The sequence below is a fragment of the Amia ocellicauda genome, chromosome 8 (assembly GCF_036373705.1).
Source record: "Amia ocellicauda isolate fAmiCal2 chromosome 8, fAmiCal2.hap1, whole genome shotgun sequence".
Taxonomy (NCBI): Eukaryota; Metazoa; Chordata; class Actinopteri; order Amiiformes; family Amiidae; genus Amia; species Amia ocellicauda.
In genome coordinates this window covers 37,864,610-37,885,854 of record NC_089857.1, presented here as the reverse complement: position 1 = coordinate 37,885,854, position 21,245 = coordinate 37,864,610, and the positions used below count along the sequence as shown (strand labels likewise).

At 36.2% G+C, this 21,245-nt stretch overlaps 1 protein-coding gene across 4 annotated transcripts in view; it reads right to left on the bottom strand.

The window, feature by feature from the left end:
- The window catches only part of dmxl1 (Dmx like 1), a 62,868-nt gene extending 44,718 nt beyond the window's left edge, over nt 1-18,150 (bottom strand). For 3 of the 4 annotated variants that reach the window (XM_066711307.1, XM_066711310.1, XM_066711311.1), the window contains exons 1-3: nt 17,720-18,150; nt 17,137-17,381; nt 107-232 (exon numbers count right to left, since the gene is read on the bottom strand). In XM_066711307.1, the coding sequence (XP_066567404.1) occupies nt 107-232; nt 17,137-17,223 (213 nt within the window). In that variant the 5' untranslated portion in view covers nt 17,224-17,381; nt 17,720-18,150. The remainder of the gene's footprint in view (nt 1-106; nt 233-17,136; nt 17,382-17,719) is intronic. The other variant, XM_066711309.1, reaches the window with a different exon arrangement.
- Between the last annotated feature and the right edge of the window lie 3,095 nt (nt 18,151-21,245).

Genomic DNA, 21,245 nt, shown 5'->3' with positions numbered 1-21,245 from the left:
ATGTCATCTGTGGTGCGTGTGTCTTAATGGTAATCTACAAAGAGCAAGGTTAGCAACTGCAGGGGACACAAGTGATATTTGAAAACATGCCATACTGGTCTCTTACCTTGCCCTGCTGCATGGAGCAGTCCACACATCCAACTTGAATATTTCCATGTTTTGCCCCTGGGATGATCTGTAGCCTTTCGAAGTTACTCCCTAATATCACAATGTCACATCCAGATGCATATGCCTGGAAGAGAAGAGTCACGATTAACTAATACAGCTGGAGATAGGAGACCATGAAACAGACAAAAATAAACTGAATTTTATGTAAAGTTATAAAATGCTGTCACTGTTATTTTCTTCAGTATAGTAGTTGATACACATAGCATAATAACAGAGGATTACGATATTATATATGTGTATGTATGTATGTACAGTACTGTGTAAAAGTTTTAGGCAGGTGTGAAAAAGTGCTATAAAGTAAGAATGATTTCAAAAATAGACATGTTAATAGATTATATGTATCAATTAACTAAATGCAAAGCGAGTGAACAGATGAAAAATCTACATCAAATCCATATTTGGTGTGACCACCCTTTGCCTTCAAAACAGCATCAATTCTTCTAGTTACACTTGCACACAGTTTTTGAAGGAACTCGGCAGGTAGGTTGGTCCAAACATCTTGGAGAACTAACCACAGTTCTTCTGTGGATTTAGGCAGCCTCAGTTGCTTCTCTCTCCTCATGTAATCCCAGACAGACTCGATGTTGAGATCAGGGCACTGTGGAGGGCATACCATCACTTCCAGGACTCCTTGTTCTTCTTTACACTGAAGATAGTTCTTAATGAATTCCGCTGTATGTTTGGGGTCGTTGTCATGCTGCAGAATAAATTTGGGGCCAATCAGATGCCTCCCTGATGGTATTGCATGATGGATAAGTATCTGCCTGTACTTCTCAGCATTGAGGAGACCATTAAGTCTGACCAAATCCCCAACTCCATTTGCACAAATGCTGCCCCAAAATTGCAAGTAACCTCCACCATGCTTCACTGTTGCCTGCAGACACTCTTTCATGTACCGCTCTCCAGCTGTTCGGTGAACAAACTGCTACAGCCAAATATTCAAATTCTGATTCATCAGCCCAGAGCAAATGCTGCCATTTTTCTGCACCCCAGTTCCTGTTTTTTCATGCATAATTGAGTCGTTTGGCCTTGTTGCCACGTCGGAGATATGGCTTTTTGGCCGCAAGTCTTCCATTTAGGCTGATTCTCACCACACTTCTCCGGACAGTAGATGGGTGAACCAGGGTCCCACTGTTTTCTGCCAATTCTGAGTTGATGGCACTGCTGGACATCTTCCGATTGCGAAGGGAAGTAAGCATGATGCGTCTTTCATCTGCTGCAGTAAGTTTCCTTGGCCAACCACTGTGTCTACAGTCCTAAAAGTGGCCCGTTTCTTTGTGCTTCTTCAAAAGAGCTTGGACAGCACATCTGGAAACCCCTGACTGCCTTGAAATATCTGCCTGGGAGAGACCTTGCTGATGCAGTAGAACTACCTTGTGTCTTGTTGCTGTGCTCAGTCTTGCCATGGTGTATGACTTTTGACAGTAAACTGGCTTCAGCAACCTCACCTTGTTAGTTGAGTTTGACTGTTCCTCACCCAGTTTTATTACTCCTACACAGCTGTTTCTGTTTCAGTTAATGATTGTGTTTCAACCTACATATTGAATTGATGATTAGCACCTTTTTGGTATAACTGTTTAATCAGACACCTGACTATATGCCTACAAAATCCCTGACTTTGTGCAAGTGTACCTAGAATAATTGATGCTGTTTTGAAGGCAAAGGGTGGTCACACCAAATATTAATTAGATGTGGATTTTTCTTGTTTCTTCTTTGCATTTAGTTAATTGATAAATATAATCTATTAACATGTCTATTTTTGAAAGCATTCTTACTTTACAGATTTTTTTTCACACCTGCCTAAAACTTCTGCACAGTACTTTATGTATGTATGTATATATATAAAAAGAATATCTAACTGCGAAAAACCACAGAAGATGAGGAACAGCAACTCCCATGGAATAATCCAAATCTGTATACTTTTATTCTTGCACTTTCATATTTCAAATCATCAAACAACGTTGATGCATTTCAACAGTTAGTCTTCATCAGAACATTTATATATAAATACACACACATACATACATACAGTTAGGTCCATAACTATTTGGACAGTGACACAATTGTCATAATTTTGCCTCTGAACACCACCACAATGGATTTGAAAGGAAACAATTAAGATGTGCTTTAAGTATAGACTTTCTTCTTTAATTTGAGGGTAGTTGCATCCAAATTGGGGGCAAAACACTCCAAGAACAAGCAGGAACAACAGACAGCTGCAGTACAGGCCTGGCAGAGCATCATCAGGTAAGAAACCCAGCATCTGGTGATGTCTATGGATTCCAGACTTCAGGCAGTCATTGACTGCAATGGATTTGCAACCAAGTATTGAAACTTATAATTTAATTCATGATTATGTTAGTTTGTCAAATATTTTTGAGCCCCTAAAATTGGGGGACCACATATAAAAATGGGTGTAATTCCTACAACGTTGGATGTAACTACCCTCAAATTAAAGATGAAAGTCTACACTTAAAGCACATCTTGATTGTTTCCTTTCAAATACAATGTGGCCCACATCCATATATATATATATATATATATATATATATATATAATAAAAACAGAAATCAAATTAAATATAAGTAACTTGTACACAAATGACAACCTTGATATGTTATTTACAATGAGGACCTATGTAGGAACTGAGAGATTTATTTTTTAGAACCTTTGGTTCCATTAAAAACAGACTCCTAAACATTCAAAGCAATATCTCAATGAAACATTCAGAATTTCTTATGAAGCAAAAGCACATTCAACATAGTGCTAAAATGTCCCACAGTTATTTGAAGATTCAGTTCATGGTAGAAGTGGAGTGCTTTATAGGATGTTTGGAGGCACAGAATATAGATTAATATCAGAAAGTCTCTTCAGTACTCAAAGTAAGGTCTTCAGATTTGGTCTGTTGCTTCACATTTTCTTTCTCTAATAGTATCATTAAGCATTATGATTATCCTTAAGAAAGCAGCCTAATTGCCAGTATTCCAATTATAAATCTTATGTGCTCAGCTCAGTGTCATTAAATTGTGTTTTGCACATTTCTTGGTTTTATTGCAGCAGTAAATTCACAGATCTCAAAATGCATTTGCAGTTTCAGAACTTTTTGTTATTTATCAACACTTTTGGAGTGTGTGTGTTTGTGTGTGTGTGGGGGGGGATTCTGTTAAGCTTGCTATGCAATTATTACTGAGTTGAAAAATGAAACTTGTATGAGGCAAAGTTGTCTGAAACATCAGAGTAATCATCTTATATAATAAAAACAAATGCTTGTATATTGTGAGTGATGTGCTGTTATTAACAAGAGTATTATGTGTGTTTGTGTATGTTTATTTATTGCTGCAACTCAGAATAACTGGTGAGTTGAGCAACACACTTATTGTAACAAAGATGAATACAATTTAAAAGAATAAAGGCAAAAGTGATCAAACATTGTTTACATTTAATTATTTGCTACAGGTTAATGCAATAGAGATGTTAGATTCTGTCTTAACCTTAACCTGGAATCAAGACATTTGCATTTTGACAATTTTGGCCAGATAAGCAAAAGTATAAATCCTGTACCTTTTAATAAAATTAACCTGATTACAAAACAAAAAATTGACAACTTTTAAAACTCAGAAAGGCTGGGGAGAGACCTGTGCAGAAGGATGTTTTCCTTCTATCTTTCTCTGCATAATTCACAGCTAAGGCCTTCACTGGTTTCACTGTTATCTAACATTATCTAACCTTTAACCACTACTGTTACTTAATTCACTTAATACAATATAACTTATATATAGTATAAATATTTTGATGTAAACAAATAGAGAATCCCACTGTCAACAACACTTGAATGTTCACATACTTCTCACAGTACAATAAATGTAATCTGTTGTATTATATCCCTGATCTCATACTTTGGCAGCTGAACAGAAGGCAGACACTGAAATAGTCCTCCACTGATCTCCACTGTGAGGAAGTCAGGCCAGCTGTGGGAATTGTACTCTTTTTACAGATGCAATATTAATAACACTTAAAGGGCTTGATTATGACCCTACCATGCATACTTGTTCAAGGCATTGTTGTTTTTGCCTTGATATGCAACACATACAAAATATACTTCAAATACTTTCAGCGCTTTAAATCCAGAGGCAGCAAAGTCAACTTTTTCTGAAAGTAATTTCTGCTGTCAGGCTTTTGATTAAAAAAAAACACTACCACAATCAGGCCTACTATTCTAACTCGTTTTTAGAACCTTAAGGATACCATGGTTTCCACCCGAGGTGTACGTGTGCTGCACGTGCTGGTAACGACACCTGCACATTTTGACTAAGATACCTTGAAAAGATGCCTCTGCAAACAGACTAGTCAGCAACTTTCTAACTTTAAAAACTGAGCACCACCGATAGCACATAACACAAGATCTGAAAATAAATTAAGTAAGCGAGATGCAAGATTCAGGGGAGGGGGGTATTGTGTCATTATTTTTTTGGGCAATACTGTGGCAATACTAGCAGATACTTCTTTATGAAAACATTACAAAACTCCCTTTCAAAACTTTACAAAATATGTATGCTACACCAACCAGAAAAAGAAAAAAATAAATACAAAAAAATACACGACATTTTATGATTATACATTGCACACATCTCTGGAGCTGTACCCACAAGACAGAATTTCTACATCTCATTAGTCTTCCTCCTACTCATCGCCTACTGCATTATCTTTAAGGAACAAAGAGCAACACACACTACACTTCTATTGTCTCCTTCAGAGAAGCGACAGCACAGAGATGCACAAGATTCATTAGTATCTGGGGCTCCAAAGATCTCCTACAGCGAGCGCCGCCTGTGACATCTCATACTGTGTTTGATGTTGCCGATTAGCTCGTTTTTTAATCTAATGTGATTCTAAGATGTAGGTGCTCCAGGGGAATAAATTTGGCATACACTCGATAGTGTTCATAGCTGTTAATATTGAATCCCAGTTAAACCGCCAAGATCTAGGCTATTTGTGTAACTCCCTAGTTTTCTAATATAATGATTCTGAAGTCAATCATTTATTTTCCAATAAATTGCCTGGCCAATCAAAGTCAAATCAGAGGCTCCCCGACACTCAGCCTAACTTGTACCTTTGAAAAGATACTACATGAGATTTCTGCTAACACTTCCCCATTACATTATTTGTGTAAAAAATGTTTAATAAGCCTTCAAATAGCGTTTTTGTGTGGTTGTTGTCGTCGTTGATTTACTAGTTTGAAATTCAGGCACTTCTAAAACTGAGTGGGAACTGAAGTAGATGTCGAGTTATTTTAGAGTTACAAATTACCATTGAGTGATCAAGCACATTGTGACATATTCAGGAATACATCAGTAAGACAGACCGGAAAGTAGTTAGTTTACTCAAGCCCCAGTTTTTTATGACACAACTTCCTCCTGGTCCCATTTTATGAAGAAAGTACACTGCAAGTGTATCTCTAGAAGAGGACAAGAAAATGTATTCATAATCTTTCTTTACAGGCAGCCGAAAATAATGATCATACTTCAATCAATAGTATGCCCTATTCATTCTACAAGATAGAAAAAGGTAAAAGGTGGTGATTCTTCAGATGAATAATACTAATATAACAATCAGGTTAGACAGATCAAGGCACAGGCTAAGTGTAATGATGATATTTTAAGAGTGATCCTGCTGAAATGGTGAGATCTAACTCAAGATATGTTGGTAAAGGAATGGGTAAAATGAGCTCAGTTTAGTCACCAGCCTCCAAAGTAAATCAAGGAAATGCAAGGCAGATGTTAGGAGGATAGACCTGTGGTGTACTAAGCCATACAGAGATGCAGCAGGACAAGGGCTCTTTGAAAACACGTGTAGATAAACCTAAATAAATCCATAAAAGCACAGGGGATTTATATATTTATAGTTGCTACGTTATTGGCATTCCTTCACTTAAAAGAGTGAGTAACTGAAAAAGCACCATTTACGATAAAGTAAATGCAAATAAAGGATTGAAAATTATTGAAAAAGGCACCACTAATTATAGATAAGTCTAAACCAGGTCTAAATGTATGTCAAAATATGCCAGGCATGGCAATTACAGAAAGCTCAAATCTATATAGTTTAATTCATTTTTTTTTTTACATCAAGAGTAAGTTTACAGTATTGTTTCGTTATTGTGCTAGACTTGCATCTGGCTGCCTTGGAAATTAAAAGTAACAAGTGCAAACACTTCTAGTAGTGCATATTCTATTTTACCTGTATTTTTTATTTGTTTTATTTTGTTTGTTTTGTAAGCCCACAATGAGTGAGACAGCAAAGGTTGTTGTGATTCAAAGCTGTAGTCTCTGTAGTCTAGGGATGATGACTCACGTAACTAGAGTAACAATCCTCCCGTGTAGCCTATGCATTGAGCTACATTACTGACTGTATACCCAGTAGAAAAAAATATAACAAGTAGCAACACAAAACATATTAAAATATTGTGGGGAAATAAAAGTTCATTCCCGTTGGTCAGGAATACGTTTAATTTATACATTTATTAATATTTCTGGTGATAGTTAATGTACATACAATTTGAATACATTTTGTTACATTAAATATAATACAAGAAACAAACAAAACAGTGTAGCAGGTTTTTTAAACAACTGCTCATCTTTGGCTGAATTCCTGCTGTTTACACTTATTTAAGCCAGAGGAGGTCCAACAGCAGGTAATCCACAGAAACAGATTTCTCCAAGAGAAGAGGTCAGTATTAAACAGTTAATAGTATTGGCAATTCAGATTAATTTGTGGTCATTAGATGTTACAAGCAGGAGTATCTGTTCAGTACGGTGCATTTTAGAACAGAGATAGTCTTCATATGATAGTTTTCCAAGAATCCACAAAGTATTCAAATATATTATAGTATAATATAAAATAAAGTTTTACAAATTATTTAAATTATTATTTTAAAAGCTTCAATAATAATAATTCTTACAAGGATTTACTAGAGTTGGATTTAAAAATTATACATTTAAGACAAGACTGTTATGATTTAGTAAGGATCATAAACTCTCTTTAAAGCTTTTGTGAATGCATTAAAGATTCCAGGCATGTACAGTCTATCTATATTTCACTGATGTCTGCTAAGAACTCACTGATCCCGATCTATTCATTTGCATGTGTAATCTTCCACAAAAATTACATCTGTATCAAGGAGCAAGGGAACACATACTAAGGAGTGACAGGGATACACTTGCTTTTCTGTAGTTCACTGTACTTTTGCTGACAGTTCACCTCTTGCCATAATCTGTGCACTAGGGCTTTAGACATTTATATTTACATACCTATTTATACATACTAAACATGCAGACACTGTATAGCGCATATAAGGATAAGTGGGAATTAGTCTAAAATCTGCAGAAAACTAAAGTTCAGCTAGGTGGCACTCTTCTCCTTGGGCCAGGAAATGTCACAGTATGGTGACTTTAAGAGAGCTGTGCTCGGAGGACTGGATTACACATTAACATTTCGAACAAAAGTTAAACCTGCTAGAGGTGCAACTAACTAACCATACCCTGCCACTATTTACAAGAGAAACGTGAAGAACAGGTGTGATGACCCCAGTATCAGGGCAAAACAGTTTACACAACCTGCTTACATTCCACAATCTGAGTTACAATCTCTTTGTTTCCTGCACCACCCCCTAGACAGCACCGTGTCCCTGTTAGATCAGATGGCTTTGTTTTTTCTGACGGGAGGCGATATACGTGTGTAAATTGCTTTTGTACTTACGCAGCAAGTTATAGCTGATGTCCTTAACTTACAAATTGACAAATGCTCACTGGTTTACAGAATAAAAATGTGCATAAGAAGAAGTTCTCAATGGAAACTTGTGGAAAAAGTCCAATATTATTTTTTACTTCACATGCTGAAAATTGGAAAATATCCAGGTAGTAACTCAAAAGGTACAAGAACATATTGTAACTTTAAAAAGTAATATTGAAGCATTTAGCCTACATATTACTGGAGGGCTTGTATCTCATAATCTGTGTCAATAATCAGGCTTTGAAACTGTCTGCTTCCAGTTGAAGAGCTGGCATAGAAAAAATAACAAAAAGCTAAAATCATCCCCATTATATCAGTGCTCAGATTCAATATGAACATCTTTAACTATACATTATTCAGCATTCAGCAAAATTAGGTATTGTTGAGCACAGTAGTACTCCCTCTGTGCTCACTTGTCATGCATCGCTGTATCTCTATGCTTTAAAATCTCACAGAATAAAATTTAAAATTACCATATGTTCACAGCAAACAACAAAAAGAACTAGCAGCACACTGTCCAAACTGAGCCCTGTTTGTATGACCTGCTGAAAGCCCTTGCTCAGTCATCACCCGAGAACAGTCCATTCTATACAAGTATAATAATAGGATTTAATTCCACTAGAAGCAGCTAAAATCAGTATGAGACTGTCTTCGGTAATACAATATTGACTCCACCAGGATATCTGATACCATTGGGCGCGCGCACACACACATGCACACACAAAAGAAGAACAGTTTTCACATGATTGTCTGGATATGAAAATGTGACTGTGACTGTCTGATCACATAACCTTGAAGTACTGTGAACGGGTATTTTTTTTCCCTCCACCCTTCATTTTCTTCTCTATTTTAAGAAAAGTCAAGAACAGCAGGACTGATAGTCTGGTAGTCTGACTGATTCACTGGATTCTTCCAGTTACAAAGCTCCCCTATGTGATGAAATAAAGCACCTGTTACAAGTCACTTTGAGCACAAATTACTTTTACATTTGTACATAATTAAAAACAAATCATGTAAATGTTTTGACTTAATTAATTTTAATGCTGTGAGTGGTTCACGTGAAGCCGTGAACCATGCCAATCCAGGAGGAATTGTCCAGTTCAGTCCAATCCAGCCCAGCCCAGCCCAGCCCAGCAGAACAGGTTTGGTGAAAAATAAAGCTTCTGTAAGAATGTTGTTGTGTGGAGACCATCAAGACATTCCTCTCTGGGCTCTGGAAGAAGTCTAGCTCATAGTGTAATGTCTTGAACTTCTCTAAGAAACTGCATCAGTACATGGCATTTATGTTGATTTTATGTGTCTATGTGCAAAGAATTACACTATAGCTTTGCCCTTATTCATCTCTTCATAAGTTAAAACATTCTTTTAAAAATGTAGACCACAGGATGTACAAAAGTGAGATACAGCAAAAATGTACTATACTATGAAACTATTGCACATAATCTAGATAAAACGAAATACCAAAGTTTACATTTTAAGAGGATTAAATTAATCGTTTAAAGGAATAATATAACTAATGAATTACATTGAAAGTTAACATTCACGATTTAAATTAGTCTCATTATCATTCTTAGCAAAAAAAAAAAAATGTATCCCACCGAGGCTCTGAAACAAGCTTTTTCTAAAATCATTTTACAGATTGAAGAAGGCAGTATAACTAACAATGATATAGATGCAATTGAGGCAATTAGTTCAACAGAAGTTCGTTAAATCATTTGGGAAATTTCGGTTATTTTTAGAAAATGATAGGTTCTATATTATTTCAAATGTGTCAATTGTATTTGAACTTGAATGGTACTGCAACTACACCAGTCTTAACATTAGCAAAACATAGCAAAAAATAAATTTCTAACATGTCCTTTTAGCTGCAGGAAAAAATTAATAAAAAATAAATACTGGAACAGGGCATCCTGGAGGCCAGCAAGAGGAAATGTACAGTCAGTCTGGGCATGTGATCAGTATGTTGCTGCTGTAATGCGATTGCTTCTCATTAAAACAAACAACTGTACTGTATTCTGCGCTTCCAAAAGCAATTGGTTAATGCTTACTATAACTACGGATCTGAATTTGGAAGTGATTCATTAAACAATAATCTAAAGTCACAATTTGCAGTATCAGTGTAGTCTGTTTGGAATAAATGCAATTATTTCAGTGAATTACACCAAAAGGAATGTGTGCTGACCACTTACAGTATACAAATAACACATATTCTACCGTTTAATCAGTCAAAGTGGAATTTATCCAGTTTGCAGTATAAGTTGTTAATTTATTGCAGTTTAAAAATTAGGTACAACTGGTTCGGATTGTTTATGAAAATATAAAACAAAGTATGCAAGGGAACCCTTTTGTATTATTTGGTTACCCTTGACTGGATTATAAACATCGACCTTAAAAGCTATGCATATGTAATTTAGCCAACATCCACATCCAGTCAACAGAGTCTACAGAGAATGTGTGTCTAATAATCAGCTGAACTTGGACACAGGGTAAGGAATACAGTCTAATCAGATATCATGCACACAGTCTGGACAGCCATGATGGCAGACTACATTTTGTTCCCAGAGATACACAAGTTACACAGACATTTTAATAAATTACTCGATGCAAGACTTTACAGACAATCTTAATGTAATCAGAAGACAATTTCTACCATTATCAGAATCACAAATTAAAATGGACCACTGCCACATTTTCTGATTTTCATTTTTCTTTTTTAATTGTGCAGCACACATCGATCCAACTTTGTCCTCTAACCTTGAAGCAGTATAAAAGGAGGAAATAAAAGAGTGACTCAACTGCCATTCAGTCAAGAGAGATGCATCTCATTGATCACACAGAACGTCGACGTACGTGTCACGGAGCACAGGCAATAACTGAATCGTGGTTTATTTTTTTGCAAACCATACACAGATATGCATTCATTTACAGATCACTCTAATTGCAATGCCATACCTTCCATTTCCAGGCCTGTGCTGTGTATTAGGAAAATTAAGTGCATGAACTGAACTGGACTTGAATCAAGGGTCCAAGGGGAATGGCACATTATTTGCCTACTGTACTAGCCAGTGTATGCCAACCTTCCTGTTTCCTACTGGCAAAGAGCAGTCTCTCCCAGGACACGAGAATGAGTGGTAAAAGGAACAGACTCCCAGCAGCACTAATGGACTGTACAACAGGTCATGTGCTAGGCAGACAGTTTCCCCCCCATGAAGGGCACTTTTATAGTACAGATTTAGACCAGTGAAAAGCCAACATCACGTTCTATTCTTAAGGCATGTGCATTTACAGATGTGATTAAATAAGCCCTGCAGTTGTAACGCTAGTTCAAGGAAACTAGGAAAGCACTTCAAACAATTCATGACCGGCTCAAAGTGCAGACCCAGAGATCCTCTATGGTAGTTGAGCTGGAACATCAAATCGGGACAAGAGTCCAGAAACTGTGTGTGTTATAAAAGTTTAGGGAACTTTAAAAGGGTACATGGTGCAAATATGCAGAACACTGCTATGCAGTTAAGTATATAATTAAGCAAAACGTAAGTACAACATTGTGCAACTGTAGCAAAGAAGTAGGTGAGAAGATTATTCTGACAAGAATTAAACAAATGGTGCTTGTAATCTCATCTTCCCTACAAGAAAATGGGACGTTATGCAGAATTGGAAATAACATGTTGCACGGTAGAGAGATTTATTGTAGGTTCATTTTCAGGAGAACTTGGAAGATGGTCAGATTTTCGGAAAAACTTCTTTTTTTTTAAATGATAAACATTCTACAGGGACAGAATTATTGTAGTGGTTTGGACACACAACATAATGGAGAATATAAATTGAGGTGAAGTTAGGTATTAAGAACGTTTCCTATGGTATTTCCACAATTGACACTTAAAGAAGGAATACATAAGATTTAATATTGATGCCTCTTCACTAATAGCTTTTCTCTATGATATATTATGTGCCTTTTAACTGATCAAAAAGGGACGGGCATGAATTTGTTTAGTGCTGATAAGTAATGCTCAACAGCATCTGCTCTGCCCAACCCTGTCTTGTTTCTGCAGACACTGCCACTATTTTCAATTCACTAAATATTGGTCCAATTTCAAATCCATGTTACTCCCAAAAGATTCTCCTTTTTTCCCTTTCGAATATATTGGTTTCACACAGCCTACAAAACATTAGAATATAAAATATATATGTACATCAAGATATTATGTGGGAATATTAAAACTTAAATTTACAATCTCCTGAAAGGAAAAAAAAAAACGAATGCACAAATTTACAAACTACAATGCTATGACTCAGTGTTCCACTATTGCCAGTGATCTACTAGGAAAATAACAGAAGGTAGGAATTTATGAGTCTCCATTTCAGGTTTTCATGGAATAGCCTAAAAATGCAAAATACATACTCCCATTCAATCCACTACAAGAGCTTTAAAATTACAAATATATTTATTTCCCCAATTATTTATTGAAAGTAAATCTGGCATTTTGAGAAGAATACAGACGTTAGCTTATAATTAAATGTCTCCTTATCAGATTGGTTTTAATTATTTACAATTATGAGGTGCTAATGGAAATTAAGGAAATATGTGAACAATCTTGCTAAATTACAATGAAGAAAGTGAGAGTCAGCAGAATGTATGGATTTATTTGGAAATATATTCACTTAATGTAACAGAGGATGTTTTCCAGACATATAACTGCAAAGTCAGTCAAATATAACAAAGAAATTCCCAATATGACATATTAATGAGATCAAACCTAGAAAACAACAGACAGTAACTGTACGTTGTCCTGATTAATACTGCATTAATGAATGAAAGGAGTTTTAATATTTAACTGAGAGACAGACTGGGGTCAGGACTCCTGACTCTGCTCCAGTAAATCAAATGGCAGGCACACTTCTCAGAAATACCAAGTGCACTACACTTGAGCTGAAAACAAGGACTCTTGGTTCATTGAGAAATAGCTACATTTACTGACACATGTACTGAACAAGCATGATACAAAGACCAAAAAAGGACAACTTTAATTTACATGTAACATCTGTCAAGAATACAAATGCAGACATTATTTTATGCTGGACATAGATTGCTGATTGCAATCTTTTGTTTGAACTCAAGTGTCTGTAAATATCCATGCCTGGTAAAGATTGTTGAATTTTGCAGGTTTAAATGACACTTTAGCGCACTACCAACTATCATTATTTACAGATACGATATGCAGGTTTATGTCATTGCATCCAAACCAACTGTCCTTGCAGCTAACTTTTTTTTTTTTTTTTTTATAATAATGCTGACTCAGTTCAACTATTTGACCACAACATAATTCCTAAAAGGCACTTCCTCAAGGACAAAATTAAATATCGATTCACAACTTTTTCCATTGTGAATATCCATCATTTTACTTAAATTTCATTTGAAGCCTACCACATGGACTTTTGAGAACTTACTCTACATTTTGATTCCTTTAACAGGTTTTATTGTACACATTTTGCAACAAATTGAATAATACAGAGCAGTAAAGGAGACTGTGTTAAGTTTCATTATAAAGTTAAGAAAGGCCAATAAATTGAAATTAGAGAAAAGAAAGAAAAGATTTGAAAGTTTAAAGTTTTCTCTTTTTTTTTATTGGAATTTACTCATGTTCCTTTATATTAATAATTAATCAAGCAAGGAAAATGTATTTGGATTTTGGAAAGCATATAAAATGCAGATGATCAAAGGTCATCTTACAAACATAAACCCAAGTATGACCACTTCTAACTATATGCACAATTATGTGAATAAGATTGGATACCCCAGTCTATCTGGAACATGCTTAAGGAAAGCTTTTTATTATTATTAACCTGTGAGTTTGTTTGTTTAGTTATAGTGTGACACGCATTACAAGTGTATTATCATAACAAAAAGTTAGAACAATATACACAAATAAACCTAAAGTATGTCAATCTCACAGTCACATTGAGAAGTGGTCTGTATCTAAATATAAAAGTTGCATCCTGTAAATATTGTAGGTTTTATGCTGTTACCTGTTATGAATTCTGGTCTGCAGTCTACATGTTTACTAATGTCTAAAAATCTAAATAAGTATAATAAAGAACCCCTCCAGGTGGTCATTCTATTAAAGTTCTACAAATGAATGGATCTATAAAAAAAAAATACTCGGAAACTCAACTTTTGGTGCAATTGTAAACAATACACATCTGTATGATTCATCCTCATGATGAATATAGGGAGAATTTTTTTTTTTTTTTTTTTTTTATTTGCATCGGGGCTTGATACAGACTTTCATGGTCAGAATGCTCTAAATAAAATAATGTCAATAGAAGAGGACGTAAAGAGACAATTTAATATGTGATTTTTGTCTCTGTACAAACCGTACCCTTTGCTCTTTTAAAGTCAAGGCAAAAAGGATCAGCTTTGATCTCTTTCTTTGCAAATTAATTAATATTTTCTGCAGAAAAAAAAAAATCGAGGAAAACAAAAAAAACATTCCCACAGCCGCTTGCTTTTTTTGTCGCCATGAATTGTGTAGCAGCTTAGTGCCTTCTAGCAAACTGCAAGGGCATATCTTAGGGCTGTTACACCAAAGAACCAGCCAATACACAAAAAGGGACCCTCGTGAATTCCCGCACTAAAGAGATTACGTTAATCCATTATATTGAGGTCATTTAGCATAAATTGCTGTGGAGATGGAGAACATTGTTTTTAGTTCAAGGAAATCAGGTATTCCCATTGCACACTGAATACGGTTGCTTTAACCACTTTTTTACAATTAAAAAAGAGAGCAGGGTTTGATTATTGCAGTTTTCTCACTGCAAACACAGGGGAGATGACGATTATTCAGAGAAAAGCAAATGCTGTACGTTTTACAAATACTTTTAATATGAAACTATGACTGAAAACCTTGACTTGCACCTTCTGAGTCACGAGAACTTAAAACAAACAGATCAAATTTAACGTAGTGTCTCATTGGCAGCTTGACATTTTCATGATGCAAACACATCATAAAGGTTAATGTAGTAAGATAATGTTCACAAAATCTGACAACACAGGTTTTCTACTCAATGGGTATAGTAATACCAGACATAAAATATAGGCATATTCAAATAAGACTTCAACACACTAGGAGAGCACAAAGCTACAGAGATTAACGCTATACTACAAAATCAACTCTAGCCTATATCAATCAACTCTTCACATACCTCTCCAATATATATGACAAATGTGTAAATACTAATAATTACATGATTGTAGTCAATATTCAGTCTGTAGGCTATATCTCCAAATGGAAGTTAAATATTTCATTGCAAGTTTAAAGGTATAGTTTCTCCACTTGACTGTGGGGGAGTACATACTACCAAGAATCAAATCCCATATGGTTAAGGAGAGAAGCAAACTGGTAACCCAAAATACAAATAAAATAACAATTAAGGAAACAAATACAGTTTTCATTGAGGCAGAATCACTTCATATATGGTTTATCCTATAGAAGATTAGGCATAAGGGACTGGCAGAATCCCAGACCCATTAATAACACTGTGACACTACCTGTACCTGCTTCACTTAATCAGTCACAGTGCAAGGCCTTGTAGGAGATGGGCCCATTTTAAAATTAGGTCATCTTGAAGCTCTTGCTCATGAGTTCAGGACTGCACTAGCCAGACTTCTATATTCTTACCTCCTATAGAATATCTGATTGACATTCAATTTGGTTCAGGTAAATAAATGACTTTCCAGTCCGTGCTCTATAATGTTTAGAATTCAAATTAAGCAAGCATTGATGATCCCTGCTTGATGCACATGTTGATTCCCTAAATTAAGTTTGGGATATTTGCATGATGCTGTGGTGGATGACACGGAGGTCATCCCTTGTATAGAGCCTACAAAATGAGAGATCTACCTCAATATGCATCATGATGCATCAAGAAACATCATCATACAAGTTGGGAATTTCAGTAAATGGTTTTCTGATTAGATATTACTGTTTTGGGACAATACAAAGTGAAATTCAGTTCTTGGAGACAACTGAAAACAAACTTTTCATGAATGACTGGTTAGAGAGTTCAAAGATGTTCAATATCACGTTAGATTTGAGTCTGTCTACAACTATATAATTAACTTTTTTGGACCTTGAGAATCACTTGAGAATTCTGCAATGGCTAAATCTCATATAGAAGATATCCATATGAATGAGGATGTTTTCATGAAGAGATAACTAACCTACTTGCCATAAATGAATTGGAACAGCTTCATGTAATATGATTTACATGTCCACCAGACCTTCACAAAATGACAGGTAATGATTTCTGGATGGACTGAGAATTGCTCCTTAGCTTCTATCTTTGATGGATAGAAAGATAGGTGTTCAGTAATTATCTAAATTGATGTTATCTAGCACACAGCGTATCTCCCCAGGTTTCACTTTCTTTTTTCAATAACAGCAGTTACATTGAACAGTAACATCCATCTAGCCACAGGTATATTACATATTATATTTAACACACTTGTGGTGGGAAAAAAGTTACTATAGTTGATGAATAATGCATACATACCTACACATTCATCACTAATGTTTTACACATTAATAAATAAGACTTAAATTATAATGGAATATTTGGATGGAATATGCCTATCCCTATATACATTTTTATTCAAACCATTATGTAATATACTTTATATCCTGAATTCAAAGTGCCCTCTGTCCCGGTAGATGCAAGTAACATGAAATTCACTTTGTAGAAGTCCATGTTTGAAACAGTTTACAGGATTTAGGATTTCTTTATTGGTGTTATTTTAAAACAATGAATCTACTTGTGACAGGAATTGTTTATCAAATACAATTACATGCATTTCCTTGTGCTTAAGGCACCCTGAAAATTGATATCCCTGTGTATATTCATATCAGTCCATCTATATAAGTAACTTAAGATAGATCATAGTTTATAACTTAATGTTAACCATATTCATTCATACTTGTACATGATTCAGATAATTATGGGTAAATTTAAATTAGCCAACTAGGTACTAGTAGGAAACATATAAATAGCCAAATATCTTAGTAGCTTCAGTATTATCACCCATTTTTCACAAAAGACAAAAATCTCTAGTTACTAATCATTAACAAATACAGTGCGTTAGACAATGCTGTGTACTAAATAAGTCATGAGATGAAACGGACTTACCGTGAAAGGCTCGTCATTGATGTTTCCCACAGCGAAACAGTTATCTCCTGGATTGACAGCTCCTGTGAGCACTTGGTGCAGATTCATGATACTGGAAATGTCCCTGTATGCCTTTTCTTCCTGAATCCGGCCTTTAAATGAACACAGACGCTCGGGAGGAGGATAATATTGCAATGAAATGTCTCATCCTGGAACAGCAAGCAAGGGCATCAAGGAGGAGGTTCATCCTTTGCACATTTCAACCACTAAATCAAAACCAAAACCAGCAACGATCAGCAACTGAAACAATGTATCTTACTTTACGTGTGTAGCTGGAGTTATACATTTACAAAACCAATAGTGTTGTACAGTTCAATCACTGACACAGCCCAGTATATATTTCCCGATTAGCATATGCTGTCCTACTTAGTATGTAGTTGCTACCCACGTCGATTTCACTTGTATTTTTATTAAGACACGTATATAATTCACTCCCTGCACAATATTATATAAAACAGTTTGAGATATACAGGTGCAGTACAGGTAACCCGACCCATGCATGACTCAGGACCAAAACAAGCTGATCTTGATTGAAATCACTAACCTTGTTGTTTTTAGGAGGGGGTTAAATCACCATAAACAATACCGCTTCTGTCTTGGGTAACACCGGGTTATTGTTGAAGTCCAGTTTCACTTCCACGCATCTCTACTTTGGTGACAGTGTCACGGTGGGGAAACAGCCCGAGTGTCAGTCCCGAGTTACACCACTGCCCGGGTGCACCGCTTACATGCAACTCTTTTTACCATCTTCAACGCTGTGGCACGGAAAGTGAAAATGACAATAATAACACAGCAGCATATCCATACTTGGTCTCCTCAAGGAAACAGGATCAAGTCATCTTCTTCGTGTTGTTTGAATTACTTCTTTCTGCGTGTTGTTTCCCCACGAATTCTCGCAAGAACTCATGTGATTAGAAAACTGACTTACTGTACTAAACACATATGTCCAGACCTATCTTGCAGTTTCGCCATGATTCCGCGTCATCGCCCCAAATATCGCGAGATCGTCAGACCGCCGCCCTCTGACACGAGATGTTTTTATTTCTCGAACTGAGGCTGAGTGAGACATCGTGCGGCCATCTTGAGTGATACTCTAAGATCTATGTCAGCAGATCTGAAAAATATAATTTAATATAACTAAATGTGGCCTTTGAAAATGAAACCATATTTTGATACAAAATGTATACAATACTTTAAATACATGTATCAGGCACTTTAGTATGCATATGCCACATAGCCTCCAAGTGTATTCAAACACTGCTGGTTGAAGTGAATTTTTTAGTCTTGATCTTGGCTAGGCCAACTCAAAACTTTGACCCACAAGCGAATCACAAATGACAAAGCTGTACTCTGTTTTTTTATTTTTATTTAGGCTTAAATAGTAGGCTATCAAGTGTCTTCTAGCAATACATTAAACTGTGACAGGGTACAGATTTGTACTTTGCATTTTGCGGGTAGGTCAAACTTTTTATTCGATATGGCCCTAAGACCTACACCATGATAAACAACACATCATTTCCTTCTAGGTGGGAGGCCTTTTGCCTTCACTGCTGCTAATTAAAACAAAAAATACAAGGAACTTGGCAGAATTTTGTATTACATAGAAATAAATCAACAAATTAATTGAACTTGTATTACTTAGGAATTGATGTGCCTCAGTTTTAGTGAATCTTCAAGTTCCTGTCCTGTCTCATTGTCTTGGTTTATTGAATTTGTTGACCACTCTGTACTAGACATTACAGAATTGAGAGATAGATATGAACAGAAGTTGTAGAAGTACTGTGTTCTAGAAGTAATACAGAAAAAGCCTAACAGTCTTGTAGCCTAAAAGTCTTGATTTTTGTTTTCTGCAGCTCAAAAGATTAAGTGGCTAGACATCAGGGGTTAAAGTGTAAGTCAAACGTTTAATTAATTTTATATGTAACCTAAATGAAAACCAAACAACTGCATGTTAAGGTTAGTTACAATGCTTTAAGGAGCAGGGTTATTATCACCCAAGATGGCAGACTGCACTTTCACTCTAGAGTAGAGAAAGATAGTTCTTGTATTCAGTATGTAATTTAACAGCCCCACATATGACAGATCCAATGTATCGCTCTTTAAATGGAAGATGAATGAAATATAGCCGTTTATGATTATCTGAGGGCTACATTTTGTAATATGTAAGCTATGATGCTACAGTTTTTAGGTTTACAGTTCACAATGCACTGTGGGTGTTGTAGTTCTTTTTTGAAGTGTTTGCTTGCAAACGTGGGTGTTTGTTTGTATTTTAGAATCAGATTTCAGACCAGATATTATTAGCCTGCAAGTAAACAGATGCAGAGTATGCATCAGCTGCAGGATAATAATAATACATTTTATTTGAAAAGGCAATTGTAATTCTGTTTTATGTAGGCCTAATCATCATTTTAATTTAATGAACAAAGAATCCACATCCGGATTTTTTTTTTTTTTTAATTCACATGTAATCCACACCAAATTATTAATTAGATAAAATTTATAATCGATCATCATATTTATCAGCATATTGCAAATACAGACATCTTTCAAGTAAGATTTTTAAAACTAGATTTTTCCCAATATAAATCCATGTAGAGAATCATCTCTGAACTCACAAATGCTAATCAGCATTTCTTCAAATGAGAGCGATTTCCTCCTGGAACGCTTTCAAGAAATAAGACCCTTATCTTCTTGAATGCGTCTGGATGCTTTGGGTTTTTCTTTTTCCTGTCACAAGACAAAGTGCACAATCTTCAGGACAACAAAAAAGCAATATGTGCAAAAGTTTTAGGCAGGTGTGAAAAAATGCTGTAAAGTAAGAATGCTTTCAAAAATAGACGTTAACAGATTATATTTATCAATTAACTAAATGCAAAGTGAGTGAACAGAAGAAAAATCTACATCAAATCCATATTTGGTGTGACCACCCTTTGCCTTCAAAACAGCATCAATTCTTCTAGGTATAGTTGTACACAGGTTTTAAAGGGACTCGGCAGGTAGGTTGGCCCAAACATCTTGGAGAACTAACCACAGTTCTTCTGTGGATTTAGGCAGCCTCAGTTGCTTCTCTCTCTTCATGTAATCCCAGACAGACTCGATGATGTTGAGATCAGGGCTCTGTGGGGCTCACACCATCACTTCCAGGACTCCTTGTCCTTCTTTACGCTGAAGATAGTTCTTAATGACTATCGCTGTATGTTAGGGGTCATTATCATGCTGCAGAATAAATTTGATGGTATTTCATGATGGATAAGTATCTGCCTGTACTTCTCAGCATTGAGGAGACCATTAATTCTGACCAAATCCCCAACTCCATTTGCAGAAATGCAGCCCCAGACTTGCAAGGAACCTCCACTACGCTTCACTGATGCCTCCAGACACCGCTCTCGAGCCCTTCGGTGAACAAACTGCCTTCTGCTACAGCCAAATATTTCAAATTGTGACTCATCAGTCCAGAGCACCTGCTGCCATTTTTCTGCGCCCCAGTTCCTGTGTTTTCATGCATAGTTGAGTCGTTTGGCCTTGTTGCCACGTCGGAGATATGGCTTTTTGGCCGCAAGTCTTACGTGAAGGCCCCTCTGACCAGACTTCTCCAGACAGTAGATGGGTGTACCAGGGTCCCACTGTTTTCTGCCAATTCTGAGCTGATGGCACTGCTGGACATCTTCCGATTGCGAAGGGAAGTAAGCATGATGCATCTTTCATCTGCTGCAGTGAGATTCCTTGGCCGACCACTGTGTCTACGGTCCTCAACGTTGCCTGTTTCTTTGTGCTTCTTCAAAAGAGCTTGGACAGCACATCTGGAAACCCCTCACTGCCTTGAAATATCTGCCTGGGAGAGTCCTTGCTGATGCAGTAGAACTACCTTGTGTCTTGTTGCTGTGCTCAGTCTTGCCATGGTGTATGACTTTTGACAGTAAACTGGCTTCAGCAACCTCACCTTGTTAGCTGAGTTTGACTGTTCCTCACCCAGTTTTATTCCTCCTACACAGCTGTTTCTGTTTCAGTTAATGATTGTGTTTCAACCTACATATTGAATTGATGATCATTAGCACCTGTTTGTTTAATCA